Source organism: Engystomops pustulosus, chromosome 11, assembly GCF_040894005.1.
Source record: "Engystomops pustulosus chromosome 11, aEngPut4.maternal, whole genome shotgun sequence".
In the NCBI taxonomy this organism is placed as follows: domain Eukaryota; kingdom Metazoa; phylum Chordata; class Amphibia; order Anura; family Leptodactylidae; genus Engystomops; species Engystomops pustulosus.
This window is the reverse complement of record NC_092421.1, coordinates 27,164,361-27,179,097: the sequence shown is the minus strand read 5'-3', so window position 1 is coordinate 27,179,097 and position 14,737 is coordinate 27,164,361. Positions and strand designations below refer to the sequence as shown.

The window sequence follows — 14,737 nt, the reverse complement described above, 5'->3', positions numbered from 1 at the left end:
GAGTGTTGGAGACGTGATATCCATGACCTGTCAGATGATGACTGGAGGGACATTGAGCTATCCTACTTTACATCTGTAGTGAGTGCAAGGGACTTTGTGATCCAGTCTCCACCAAGTGTATTTCACTCCTGCAAAACTTTTTCACATGGGAGTAATGCCCAATGATTTATGCTTCCGCTGTCAGGCTGAAGTCTGATTCTTCTTGCACTGTGTCTAGGATTCATGTTTTCTGGTCTGAAGTTCTAGAGTTTCTTAATCAACACTTTGGGTTCCTGCGCTTAATGTCCCCCTCTGTATGTCTCCTTGGCATTATGAATGAGGTCATCAATGGCCACTACGATAAGATCTTTTTCAGGTTTACTCTATACTATGCCCGTAAAGTAGTGATGATGTCATGGAAGGACCAGGACCCCCCCCCCCAAACGATGGATTTAACTTATTAATAGTATTATTCCCCACTACCGCTCATTATATGTCAACAGAAAATGCCCTCAGAAATTTGAGCGCATCTGGTCCAGATGGTGCCTTACTCTTACCGGTTTGTAATTCTTCTACTATCCATTTGTTCCTATAGAGAAGGAGATGGAGTGTGTGAGTGTCTGATTGTCTTAAGTCCAGGTTAATTGTGTTACAATAAGAGGACTGGCTATGTTACTCTGATGTCCTTTCTAAAACAGAATCTGCATACCACATGTTCCCTACCGAACATGAACCATGCCGATCATTGTTGTATCTGTAACTGCTGTATTGTTGTGAAGAATGAGACGTAGCCGGATGTCTTGTTGATTGTTTTTTGTTTATTACAATTTTTAAAATCTTTGAAAAATCGAAATTAACTTCCGTGTATTCTCGAATAAAAGCCCTCGGCTTATACTAGAGTATATAACAAACAAAGTTAATACTCGCGCTCCGGCACTGTCCTCCACCATCCTCTTCTCCCCGCTGCACGTCTTGGGTTCCTCGCGTTCCTGGCTGGGACAGCAAATGCTTGACAGTATGGCATAGACGTGCATCTGCCAACCCGGCCAGGAACCGGAGGAGGTGGTGTGAGGAGAAGAGGACGCCAGGGGACAGCGCCAGAGGGTGAGTACTAACTTTATTTTTTTATGGGGCACTCTGCTGTGGACACTTTATTGATGAGGGCACTCTGCTGTGGACATTTTTATTGATAAGGGGCACTCTGCTTTGGACATTTTTATTGATGAGGGACACTCTGCTGTGGACATTTTTATTGATGGGGGGCACTCTGCTGTGGACATTTTATTGATGAGGGGCACTCTGCTGTGGACACTATTGATGGTGGTATTCTGCTGTGGATACTATTGATGGGGGCACTCTGCTTTGGACGTTTTATTGATGGGGCACTCTGCTTTGGACACTTTATTGATGGGGCACTCTGCTTTGGACACTTTATTGATGGGGCACACTGCTGTGAACATTTTATCGATGTCGGGCACTCTGCTTTGGACACTTTATTGATGGGGGCACTCTGCTGTGGACATTTTATTGATGGGGGCACTCTGCTGTGGACATTTTATTGATGGGGGCACTCTGCTTTGGACATTTTATTGATGGGGCACTCTGCTGTGGACACTATTGATGGGGGCACTCTGCTTTGGACAGTTTATTGATGGGGGGCACTCTGCTGTGGACACTTTATTGATGGGAGCACTCTGCTTTAGTCACTTTCTTCATGGGACACACTGCTGTGGACACTTTATTGATGGGAGCACTCTGCTGTGGGCATTTTATTGATGGGAGCACTCTGCTTTGGTCACTTTCTTGATGGGACACACTGCTGTGGACACTTTATTGATGGGGGCACTCTGCTGTGGACACTTTATTGATGGGGGCACTCTGCTGTGGACATTTTATTGATGGGGCACTCTGCTGTGGACACTATTGATGGGGGCACTCTGCTTTGGACAGCTTATTGATGGGGGGCACTCTGCTGTGGACACTTTATTGATGGGAGCACTCTGCTGTGGACACTTTATTGATGGGGGCACTCGGTTGTGGAGATTTTATTGATAGGGGCACTCTGCTTTGGACAGTTTATTGATGGGGCACACTGCTGTGGGCATTTTATTGATGGGTGCACTCTGCTGTGGACACTATTGATGGGAACACTCTGCTGTGGACACTTTATGAATGGGAACACTCTGCTTTGGTCACTTTCTTGATGGGACACACTGCTGTGGACACTTTATTGATGTGAGCACTCTGCTTTGGTCACTTTCTTGATGGGACACACTGCTGTGGACACTTTATTGATGGGAACACTCTGCTGTGGACATTTTATTGATGGGGGCACTCTGCTGTGGACATTTTATTGATGGGGGCACTCTGCTTTGGACATTTTATTGATGGGGCACTCTGCTGTGGACACTATTGATGGGGGCACTCTGCTTTGGACAGTTTATTGATGGGGGGCACTCTGCTGTGGACACTTTATTGATGGGAGCACTCTGCTTTAGTCACTTTCTTCATGGGACACACTGCTGTGGACACTTTATTGATGGGAGCACTCTGCTGTGGGCATTTTATTGATGGGAGCACTCTGCTTTGGTCACTTTCTTGATGGGACACACTGCTGTGGACACTTTATTGATGGGGCACTCTGCTGTGGACACTTTATTGATGGGGGCACTCTGCTGTGGACATTTTATTGATGGGGCACTCTGCTGTGGACACTATTGATGGGGGCACTCTGCTTTGGACAGTTTATTGATGGGGGGCACTCTGCTGTGGACACTTTATTGATGGGAGCACTCTGCTGTGGACACTTTATTGATGGGGGCACTCGGTTGTGGAGATTTTATTGATAGGGGCACTCTGCTTTGGACAGTTTATTGATGGGGCACACTGCTGTGGGCATTTTATTGATGGGTGCACTCTGCTGTGGACACTATTGATGGGAACACTCTGCTGTGGACACTTTATGAATGGGAACACTCTGCTTTGGTCACTTTCTTGATGGGACACACTGCTGTGGACACTTTATTGATGTGAGCACTCTGCTTTGGTCACTTTCTTGATGGGACACACTGCTGTGGACACTTTATTGATGGGAACACTCTGCTGTGGACATTTTATTGATGGGGGCACTCTGCTGTGGACATTATATTGATGGGGGCACTCTGCTGTGGACACTATTGATGGGAGCACTCTGCTGTAGACACTTTATTGATGGGGGCACTCTGCTGTGGACACTTTATTGATGGGGGCACTCTGCTGGGTTTTTTTTTCTTATAGAATATATAGACATATGACAAAAATGTTTAAAAAAATTATGATTTTTTTGTCCTGGTTTCCATTAAAGTATTTTAATAACTATGAAAATAAAAATATGTTAAAAAAAAGGTGTAAGACACCAATTCCGTTCCCTTCTAAGCCTGTGTCCACATGTTCAGTTTTTCAGATGCAGTTTTTGATGTCCAAACCAGTAGTGGAGTGAAAAAAACAAGAGGAAGTAGCATCTCCCAATTATATGTTATCACCCATTATCTTCAAAAACTGTTAGTTACAGAACTGGAGATATTTACTGTTAAAGTTACTGTTGGGAGTAGGGCTTGTTTATAAAAATCAACAAATTTAACATTGGATATCTCTGGTTCTGTGACACCTACAAACGTATAACACCAAAACTGTGGTTCTAGGTGCCACGGTTCAGAAGATATAACCGAAATGGTCCTCTATCTTGTCGTTTAACCTGTTGACGCTCAGCATCTTATATTTCGGACACTGAGCACGGTGACTTAGCGCTCAGCTCAAGATCTGAGCTGAAACGACATTGGGAAACACTGGGGTGCCAACTGTAACATATTGCCAGCACCCCAGTGTAACACCCGCGGTCGGAGTGGCTCCGATCGTGGGTGTTTAACCCGTTAAATCCCATCATTTTTTCTTAAGTTTTACGTTTATTTACAAAAAAAATCTGCCAAAATTTACCACTAAAATGAAGTACAACATGTGGGGAAAAAACAATCTCAGAATCGTTTTGATAAGTAACAGTGTTCAAAAGTTATAACCATATAAAGAAAGCGACGCAAGTCAGAATCCAAAAAATAGGGCTGAGCCTTAAGCTTTAAACTGGCTGCGTCCTTAAGGGGTTAAACATGTGCTATCTGCACTGGACATTTGCATTTTGGACACATATAGCCGTATGGCAGTCGTGAAGGGGTTAAGGTAAAGTTTGGATGCTAATTGGTTGATTACAGGGAATTCTAGTTTGGTTTTAGAATAGATGTGATCATAGCGTCTAGTTTACACATTTAGGAGTTGGTTGCATTAAGAGCATTTGTAGATAAACCATTTTGTACATAAGGGCAATTCTAAAAGAGGGAGTCGTAACATTTGTATGAAAAGAATTATTATGCCCAATACTCTCAATATTTGTTGGTTGATGAAGAAACAGAATTTGAAGATATATATTTTTTTCTCTACGCTAGAATGTTTTTGAAAGAATTGGCTCTTATGGGTGAGACTCAAGAGAGAGAACGAATATTGGCCCATTTCTCTCAACGATATCACCAATGCAACACAAACAACGTTTCATCTGAAGGTTGGTACAAAATATATCTAAAATAAATATAAAGGTTTGGTTTCTTTTTTAAATTATGGAAGTTCATTGAGACAAAACAAATGTACTGTTTGCAAACCTAAAACGTAGCACAAATCCATAGACAAATATTGGTTTACAACACTTTAAATTGGACCTTTCACCACCTCACACAATTGGAGATTGGCATAACAATCTGTAGGGGCTGCTACACAAATTCAGGGGCACTTTGATTTTGAGGTATCAGTCCCAGTATCTGACCATTGTAATCTGTGTTCTGTTAGAGACAGAATGCTAAAGGCATGTGTTATGCTAATCTTCTCCGATACTGTCCTCTCTATGCTCATGTAGATGCTGTGTTCATACATTGGGGGTCATTTACTAAGGGCCCGATTCCCGTTTTCCCGACGTGTTACCCGAATATTTCCGCTTTGCGCCGATTTTCCCTGTATTGCCCCAGGATTTTGGCGCACGCGATCAGATTTTGGCGCATCGGCGCCGGCATGCACGCGACGGAAATCGGGGGGCGTGGCCGATCGAAAACCCGATTCAGAAAAACCGCCGCATTTAAAAAAAACAAAAAAAAAGTGTTGCGGTACTTGCTCTTACCTTCACTTGGTCCGGCTTGGTGAAGATCAGTCCATTCCGGGGAACTTCAGTGCAGCAGCGCCAACTGGTGGACGTCGGAGGAACTACCTTAGTGAATCGCCGGAAGACCCGAATCCACCGCAGAGAACGCGCCGCTGCATCACGAATGGACCGCGTAAGTAAATCTGCCCCATTGTGTTAACACTCTGACCAAACACAGATTATAATGGTCAGAAACTGGGACTGATATCTCTGTAACCATTTGGGCTAGAAAGAAAATGCAAAGTGTCCCTGAATCTGTGAATCAGCCCCTACTGATTGATATTTTAATCTCCACGTGTGTGAGGTGGTAAAAGGTCCTCTTTAATTATTACAAAAAATTGTAACCATGAGAAATGAACCAATGGATTGTTGTTCAGACAAATTCTTTAACAGCATTATGGATGCATCATTAATATATAGGTTTAGAGCCTGAGTGTTAGCGAGTGGCCTGTTGCCAGCTTTGTACAGATCAGCAAAAAAATAATAATTGTCAAAATTGGGGTTTAATTTCATTTCCCTCCTCCAAAATAATGTTACAAACATTAAGTCAATTAGTCAGCACAAAATGATATAATTAAAGGCATACAGCTGGTCTTGCAAAACGGCAAACCTGCAATCAGCTCGAAGAATGGAACAATTAAAAGGTTATGGCTTTCAGAATGCTGCAACCTTGGGGGAAAAAAATGAAAGGCCAAAAATGGTTGGGAATGCAAATGTTTTGTAATCATGTGGAAATGCATGTCTTCACCAAGTGTTCTGTTGTTTTGTTTTCATTGTTATCTTCTCTCCATTGCGTTATAGGATCAAGGTATATAACAGATCTTGTAAAAAAAAAAAAATTGTACATATTTTTATTTTTCAAATTGCAAAGCCCAGATATAGTTGTGTCTGCTGTTGGAGCATGTATCTATTCAAATGATTGGTATCGAACTGAAAGATCAGATACAGTAAATAGACCAACATGGCAAAGCTTCTCAAATCAAAGCACCAAGTTCTATGTAAATCTGCTTAGGCATCTTGACTCTTCATTTTAGGTTATAGACGGTTCATATTTAGATACAATAGTCTATCAGATTATTGGGAAGAGTACAGACTTGGAACCATTCTCCTGCAATCTAAAAAAGTATCCAAATAACTCAATCAGTTCTATGGTCTTTGTCTGGCTTAATAAGTACCACGATCAGAACCTCACACATGGACTCCCCTCTCAGTTGCACCTCTGTAAAGGATACTCAACTTTGGTGTATAGAAAGAGCTGTGATTCCTTTAGATCACTCGCCCACCAAGACCACAAAAGCCTCTTTCTGAATGGTAGGCACTGATGCCTAAGCCTCTTACAGTCACCACAGGGAGAGATTTTCCAAAATGGGTCATGGAATTGTGGAACACCATATTTATCTCCTTGGAATCGGAGCGTATCCCCTACTCTAAATAGGCTAGGAATCTCTCGTTCATATGCTCAAACTCAAAGTTGGAAGGAAGGGGAAAATGGGAAAAGATTTTGCGGGGAAGGGGGCTGCCTCCCACCAAACTCACTAATCGTTGTAAGGTTGTTAACCTGCCACAATTTAGTGGGGTTGCCCTCAAACATAGTCCATGGAATCCATGCAGAGACAATATTCGATTTGAATTTCCACTAACTTTCTCAGCCAGTGGTGCAGGGTGGTTGAAGTGACTTCCAAGAGAGTTGGGGGGCAAGACCTCACAGCATTGTGGTAGCCAGCTCTGGTCGGTAAGAAGGGGTGTATGGAGTCTGGACCAGGGCCGGATTAATGTTGATGGGGCCCCTGGGCGCAAAATATGGAAGGGGCCCCCATTGAATGTAGCCCACACAGGGAACAGCAATTACTATATACACTCCCCAGTAATAACTATATACAGCGCCCAGTATTCACTATAAACAGCACCTAGAAATCACTATATACAGTTCCCAGCAACCACTTATACAGCTCCCCCAGCGATCACTATATACAGCTCCCCCAGCAATCACTATATACAGCTCCCCCAGCAATCACTATATACAGGTTCCCCAGCAATCACTATATACAGGTTCCCCAGCAATCACTATATACAGCTTCCCCAGCAATCACTATATACAGCTCCCCCAGCAATCACTATATAAAGCCCCCCCAGCAATCACTATATACAGCCCCCCCAGCAACCACTATATACAGCTCCCCCAGCAACCACTATATACAGCTCCTCCAGTAATCATTGTATACAGCCCTCCAGTAATCACTATATACAGCCCCCCCCAGCAATCACTATATACAGCCCCCCCAGCAACCACTATATACAGCTCCCCCAGCAACCACTATATACAGTTCCTCCAGTAATCATTGTATACAGCCCCCAGTAATCACTATATACAGCCCCCCAGTAATCACCATATACATTCCCACAGCATTAACTATGTACAGCCCCTATAATAACTATCTACAGCCCCCTATAATAGCTATATACAGCCCCCTATAATAGCTATACACAGTCTCCCTATAACTATATACAGTCCCCTACAGTAACTATATACAAACCCCAAAACTATATACAGTCCCCCTATAATAACGATATAGACCCCCCTATAACTCTATACAACCCATATAACTATCTACAGTCCCCCTATAATAACTATACACCCCCTATAATACCTATATACAGAACCCCTACAATAACTATATACAGTCCTCCTATAATAACTATATACAACCCCCTATAATAACTGTCACGAAGCCATGCACTGCTGAAAGACAATAGTAGTAATCTTGATGTCTCACGAACATTCCATGACCATGTTTAAGATGGCGCATACCCTCAATGGGAGGTCGGTTATTAGGACAGAGTTAGGTATGCCCCTGAGCTTTATTAGCTTCACATGGCCCTGTTTTCTTGATCATGAAGTTGTAGGACCCCTGTGCAGGTAATATATTGTTGGCAATGGAGGATTCTTCCCATTTAGAGAGATGCAAGTCCACTTAGAGGTAGTTTGCTCTTTAGCTCTTAAGAGCTAATCTGCCATTAAAAGTATGTACAGCAGCTCTTTGTGAAACAGCTGCCACCATCTTGGATATAGCTGGCATGTGGAAGCAAAAAAACGGTTGATTCTTGTATCTGTGGACAGGTAAGATCCCGTTGTCTAGAACATCTAGACATCCAATCCAAGGAACTGGTGGAGCAGGTCAGGCTGCAGATTATGAACCTACAGCGCCATGTGCAGGGGACTCCACTCCTATTGATTTCACTACAAATTTTCCCATAATCTACTGTGAACTATCCTTTAGATTCCAATTACTTTTATCCATAACAAAGTGTTCTACACAATAAATGTCTCACACATTTACAATTAAATTAATTTCCTCTGCTTCTAAAGGGTACAGGAACATCAGGAACTTCAAAACTTGTTTGTTCCTTCAAAGTAGTTCTGAACAGATCATAATCATTTATTGAGGTAATTTATGGTTTAATAGGTTTATTGAAAAGTACCATATATACTTGAGTATTAGCCTAGTTTTTCACCACAAAAATGTGCTGAAAAACCCTAAGTCGGCTTATACTCGAGTGAAGGAAAAAAACAAAAAGTAAACTCACGTTCTGATGCTCCCCAGCATCCATCGGGGCTCCTAGTCTATATAATCGAGGGGTCAGGCAGGCAGGGTATATACTCGAGGGGGGCAGGCAGGAAGGCTATATACTCGAGGGGGCAGGCAGGCTATATACTCGAGGGGGCAGGCAGGCTGTATATTTAAGGGGGCAGGCAGGCTATATACTCGAGGGGGCAGGCAGGCTATATACTCGAGGAGGCAGGCAGGCTATATACTCGAGGAGGCAGGCAGGCTATATACTCGAGGGGGCAGGCAGGCTATATACTCGAGGGGGCAGGCTATATACTCGAGGGGGGCAGGCAGGCTATATACTCGAGGGGGCAGGCAGGCTATATACTCCAGGGGCTGTGACCAATGCATTTCCCACCCTCGGCTTATACTCGAGTCAATAGGTTTTTCCAGTTTTTTGTGTCAAAATTAGGGGTCTCGGCTTATACTCAAGTATATACGGTACATAACGGCACAAAGAGAAGAGCAGGAGGCCCACATGATGGGCAGGTGTTCGGGTTGCAGATAGGTAAGGCAGATGGCAACATGCTATGTAGACGGACAGGGGTCCTATACCATCTATTAAGGAACTTAAAACTGGGTTCCTGGATTTTACCAGATACTGACATTATTTTTTATATAAGATGAGGGATTTTTCCCAGAGCTCTTTTTTAAAGTTCTCTCCTAATTCCTCTTACCAAGCCCACATACAGGGCGATGGCAGGTCCTCCTTATAACACCACGAGAGCATCCTATATATAAGAGACACGCCATGAGGTGGAACCCATCTTTGGAGACAGAGGGCCTCGAGTGGAGTAGGCTTAATGAGAAGGTGCTCCCTCAGGGGTTAGTGATTGTAGGAAGCTCCACAATTGTAGATAATGCAGCCAGGTGCTGGGATATGCTCTTCTATCCCCTAGCAAGTCATTCAAGGCACGAATCCCAAACTCTGTAACAAAGTTTTCTCTGCTGACCGTTCTCTGTGAATAGAAGAGGGCAGATTTTTAGAACTAGAGGAACTCCAGGATAATCTAATGCTGGGGAAAGTGGATCGGGGATAGTTGCAAGTTTAGAGTTGACCGCAAACCTACACCAGCTTTTGAGGATCTGAGCAAGAGAGCAAAATTCAGGTCAAATAGCTGATTTGAGTCAGATGGAATCTGAACACCTAGATATTTAATATGACCTTTAGCCCAGGTGAAAAGAAGGGACGAACACAAGGAAGCAACCATTGACCCAGGCAGTGAGATATTTAAAATCTCAGTGTCAGCAGCTGTCCAGCAACAGCGCAACCACAACCAGGCTTGGCGCTAGCTGTCAGACTAGGTAAGTGGTGGCGAACTTACCCTGCGACGTCCCTGCGGGCTAAGGCCCTGCCTAAAGCAGATAAGCCGCCCTGATAAGGGCGAACCCACTTTCAGGAACCTAACAGACGGTCCCAGAGCGACCCTACAAGATGACAGGGAAAACTTACTTCGTCTGGCAGCTGCTGGATGGTGGAGTGGACAGGTAACCAGAATACAGGTATAGACCACAGGTCTGAGACAGGGAAAGCGGGATATAACTAGGAGGTAAATGATACTGAGGGACAAACAACAGATTCAGAAAGACAAGCGGAATCAAACTAACCGGGTCAAAACCAAGATTGGCGGCACAGGTACAGAATTGGATAGCAAATAGAATGGTCAGTAGGCAAAGCAGAAGTCAAAACACAGAATAGCAAACAAGATAGCACAAGCACGTTTAGGCACGGACGTTACACTAAGGGTCCATTCACACGCGGTATGCCCGCCGTGCAGGCATACCGCCGTGTGCTGGAGTGGAGGAGGAGGAGGTGACCCCTCCTCCCTCCATAGAGAATAGCGGCGCACGGCCGCACACACGACGGAAGATAGAGCATGCTCTATCTTTTTGCGGTGTGCGGCCCGGATCATGTGCGGCACCGTATCTGCGCCGCGCCACTATTGCCGTCTATGGGGACGTACATGCGGCTGCAAATTTGCGGCCGCATGTACGTCCCCGCAGACGGCCATGTGAATGAACCCTTAGACTTGAATGTGTACTTGCTGACTCTGCGGTATGTCTTAAGTTCTTTCATGATGTTAGGAAGGCTAACCACTGGGTCAGAGATGTGTATGAGTAGATCATCAGTGAAAGTTTATAGAACTTCCCCTTAACTTCCATTCCCTGGTTCGATTGGTTACCCCATAGAGGCTGCACCAGAGATTCCATCACCAAGATGTCTAGGGAGGGAGACAGGGGGCATTGTGTGCCATTACATGTGGGAAAGCGGGAGGAAAGAGACCCATTTACCCTAACACTGGGGGAGGACCTCTATAGAGTACCGGCCAGCACCTCACCAAATACTTTGTAAAATCTAGGGGTAAACCATCTGTTTCTGGGTTTTTTCCACATTCAAGTCCTTAATCACCCGAAGAGTTTCCTTGGGGGGAATTTACTCACTATCGGGAAAGGCTCTCAAAGGGGCCAGGTTCACTCGCACCAGAGGTCAAACCTAGGTTATATAATGTAGCATAAAAGTTTTGGAATTCTTAAAGGATCTCAGAGGGAGAGGGGGTAGTGCCCTGACTAGTAGTTTTACACACTTATCTCTGTATTTGTAATAATACTTTACATAGCACTGATCAGGTCACAATGAAAGGATTGGTGACTTTGCTTGGGCTTTTCCTGGGTGTTCTCTTGGGGGCAACACAGGAGCTGAGTTGCCTCCAATCTGGCCAATCTGGCAGGGCAACTTGTGGAGGCTTAAATGTCCCTAGAAATTTGGGGAGGTCGTCTAGGGATCTGAAGACAGCTAATTTCTTTGCAATCAACTGAAACCGGTATCCCCACTTTTATGGAATATCTTTGGATCTCAATTCTGCCTGTAACAGGCGCAAGGCTTTCGATAGTTGGAGGGTTCTTCTTGCAAGGTCACGAAGCACTGTAACTGTGGAGCCACGGAAGGTTATTTCCTTGAGCTCTCTGGTGTGACTGAGAATTTCCTCTATACTGTAGAATGCTTTTGGAAGGTTTAGGTCCCAGAGTGTGACGGATTCGATCAATAGGTGAAGAGGCTGGTTGGTTAAGCACCTCCGTTAAAAAAACGCCCGATGCTCATCCTTCAAGTTTAGATTAGTCCACCTCCTCCTTCACTGTCCTTATTCTCAAATCGTTTCAGCAGTGCCGATTTTCAATCTCCTCTAGGTGTCAGCAATATAGGGTGCATGCTCATGGGGGTTTTGAGTGTGGATGTCCATTTGATCTAGCATATTCTCCTGAGCAACTTCAGACTCCACCATCCTGTGGCCAATATGATGTATTTCTTTTTGCAAACCAGCAAGGTCCCTGTCTTGTGGGCATAGCTCTTATGTGAGCCTTCCAGTCCCACTCATCTTTAGTAGCTTCAGTGATAGGGGCAACAGATAACCCCTGTGGTGTTGCTGTAGTGGGAGGCAGGAACCTACATGTCATAAACAGCCATGGAGAAAGACAGGAGGCAGATGTCTGAGGTGGTGTCTTATCGCGCCTTGCTACTGGGGGAAGGCTTCATTATGGGAGCCGGAGTGCAGCGCTGGTACCTGGCAATCCGAAGCCGGATGATGGGCAAGTTGGATCAGGGTAGATATATTTTGGGTGCCATGTGGAACGAGTCCTCCAAATGTTCCGTGGAGTGGAGGTATCAGGTAATGGTGCTGGATGTCTAATCCGCAGCAGCAGGATGCTTGATCCTCTACGGTGGACCATGCCAAGCGGCCATCAGTCAGGCGCCTAAGAGGTAAGTTATTAGCGGGGCTGGCGGAAGCTCGCAGTCAGTGCGACTTACTCCGCCTTTGGCTATCCATGCCCCCTTATTGAGGTATTTTAATCCAACTGTGTAGTAAATATGTTCCAATGTACAGTAACTCTTCTCTGCAGTCAGCAGCACATTATTTTTGCCTTCTTCAATCTGCTAATCTGCCTGTATAAATTGTTTATTCCAATTAAAATGATTTTTAATCATACTATTTGCTGCAGTTTTTCTCTTATTGTCACCATGTAGCAGAATTTTAACAATTAAGTTATTTCGAATTGTAAAATTATGAAGGGCAAAACTGTAAAGTTTCTGACAAAAAATAGTTTTAGCAAAGCTGGAGAGAGCCTTTGACAACAATTCCAATTCCTGTACCATGCTGCTGGCTTCTTTCTAGCCTTAGATATATCCTGTTGTATCTATCAGCCATTCTTCTAAAATCATATTTAGCTATTCTCGAAGTGGGTGACACTTCCTGCTTGTGGCATAAATCGGGATAAATTTAGATAAATTGGATAGCATGTTTGTAATTGGACGACCTGAAGCATGTGAAGAGTCACATGCTTGTGACATCACTCAAGGTCCTGCTTTCCTGCACTCCTCTGCCCCTCCCAACAAGCCTCCTCTCTTCCCCAGCTGTTCTTTACGGTTTCCCATGATTACCAGCAAGAATGACAAAAGGAGAGTATCCTGAGGGGATTAGGTAAAACCTCTGCTAGCTGCTAAACACCTGCAGATAGCTAATTCAAGTACATTTGAGAATTGCTTTTTTTGCTGAGTGTTTTAGGAGTTTAGGAAAAAGTTTTTATACTCTAAAGTTGTACTTTTATACTTTTGTAACTGATGAAAGTTCTACTGTACTATTACATGTTGTTTCTTCATTGTGTGACTTATTTCCATTGCTTTCTATGTAGGAATGACGATTTTCATATTTTATTTGTGACTGACAAACTTGAACTATTTGGGGTTAAAAGTGGAAAAGGTTTTTTTTGTAATTTATATTTTATAAATTATATTATTATATTTTATAATTTTCAAATTAACTCTAAACAAACATTATCAATGAATTCCCTATTTTGTTTGGTCGATTTGATACATGATATAGTCTCGAGCAAACGCGGTGACAATGGCGGTGTTTTTTGTAGTGTAGCGGGTTTTGTTCTGATAATTATATGAGGAAATGTGAGTATATTTTTATGAATATTTGTTAATATTGTGTGTTTGTGTTTTTACTTTATATTTCCCTCATGATGTCATTAAAAAACTCTGGGGGACATTTTCACAATTTCACTATTCATCTGATCGTGGGTGTTAACCCCTTACACTCCGCGGTGTCACCCATGACTGCAGCATGTAAGGACCCCCCACGGCGCTTACAAGAACCGGGAGGGATTCTGTTGCTCGGGTACAGCCCTGTGGTCTGCCAGGGCTGTTTTACACTGTGTTATAGGAATGAGATCTTGAACAAATGATCAGAGCATCACTTGTTCATGCCAACCTAGAAAAGTAAAAAAAAAAAGTTACCGTATATTCCGGCGTATAAGACGACTTTTGAAGACAGAAAAATCTTCTGTCTAGTCTGGGGTCGTCTTATACGCCGGTAATCGCGACCACCGGTCGGGTCGCGCTGCATGGAGAGGGCTCACGGGCTGAGCCCTCTCCATAGCTGGTAAGTCTTTGCTGCATATTGCAGCAAAGGCTTACCGGTAACACCCGCGATCGGTGCTAGTACTGATCGCGGGTGTTTTCACAGCGATAGCGGCACATGGACGCCGCGATCTTACCTGGGATCGCCACTCCCCGTGACGTCATTGGGGGCGGCGATCCGTCTCCATGGTAGCCTCGGGTCTTCCGAAGACCCGAGGCTATTTCGTTTTAACCCCTTCATTACAATGTGCTGATAGCACATTGTAATGAATGAGGAGGAAAATCCCCATATACTGCCATACTGTAGTATGGCAGTTTATGATAGGATCGATCAGACAACCTAGGGTTAAAGTACCCTAGGAAAAATAGTAAAAATAAATATAAAAAAAAGTTTAAAAAAAAAAATTATAATAAAAAAACCTAAAATTTCAAATTACCCCCCTTTCCCTAGAATTGCACATTGTAATGCATGGGGAGTAAAATCCACATATACTGCCATACTGTAGTATGGCAGTATAT

At 43.8% G+C, this 14,737-nt stretch overlaps 1 protein-coding gene across 3 annotated transcripts in view; it reads left to right on the top strand.

The window, feature by feature from the left end:
* PSD (pleckstrin and Sec7 domain containing) overlaps positions 1-14,737 on the top strand; it is a 252,804-nt gene that overhangs the window by 98,674 nt on the left and 139,393 nt on the right. For all 3 annotated transcript variants that reach the window (XM_072130908.1, XM_072130906.1, XM_072130907.1), the window contains one exon: positions 4,452-4,564. In XM_072130908.1, coding sequence (XP_071987009.1) covers positions 4,452-4,564 — 113 coding nt within the window. The remainder of the gene's footprint in view (positions 1-4,451; positions 4,565-14,737) is intronic.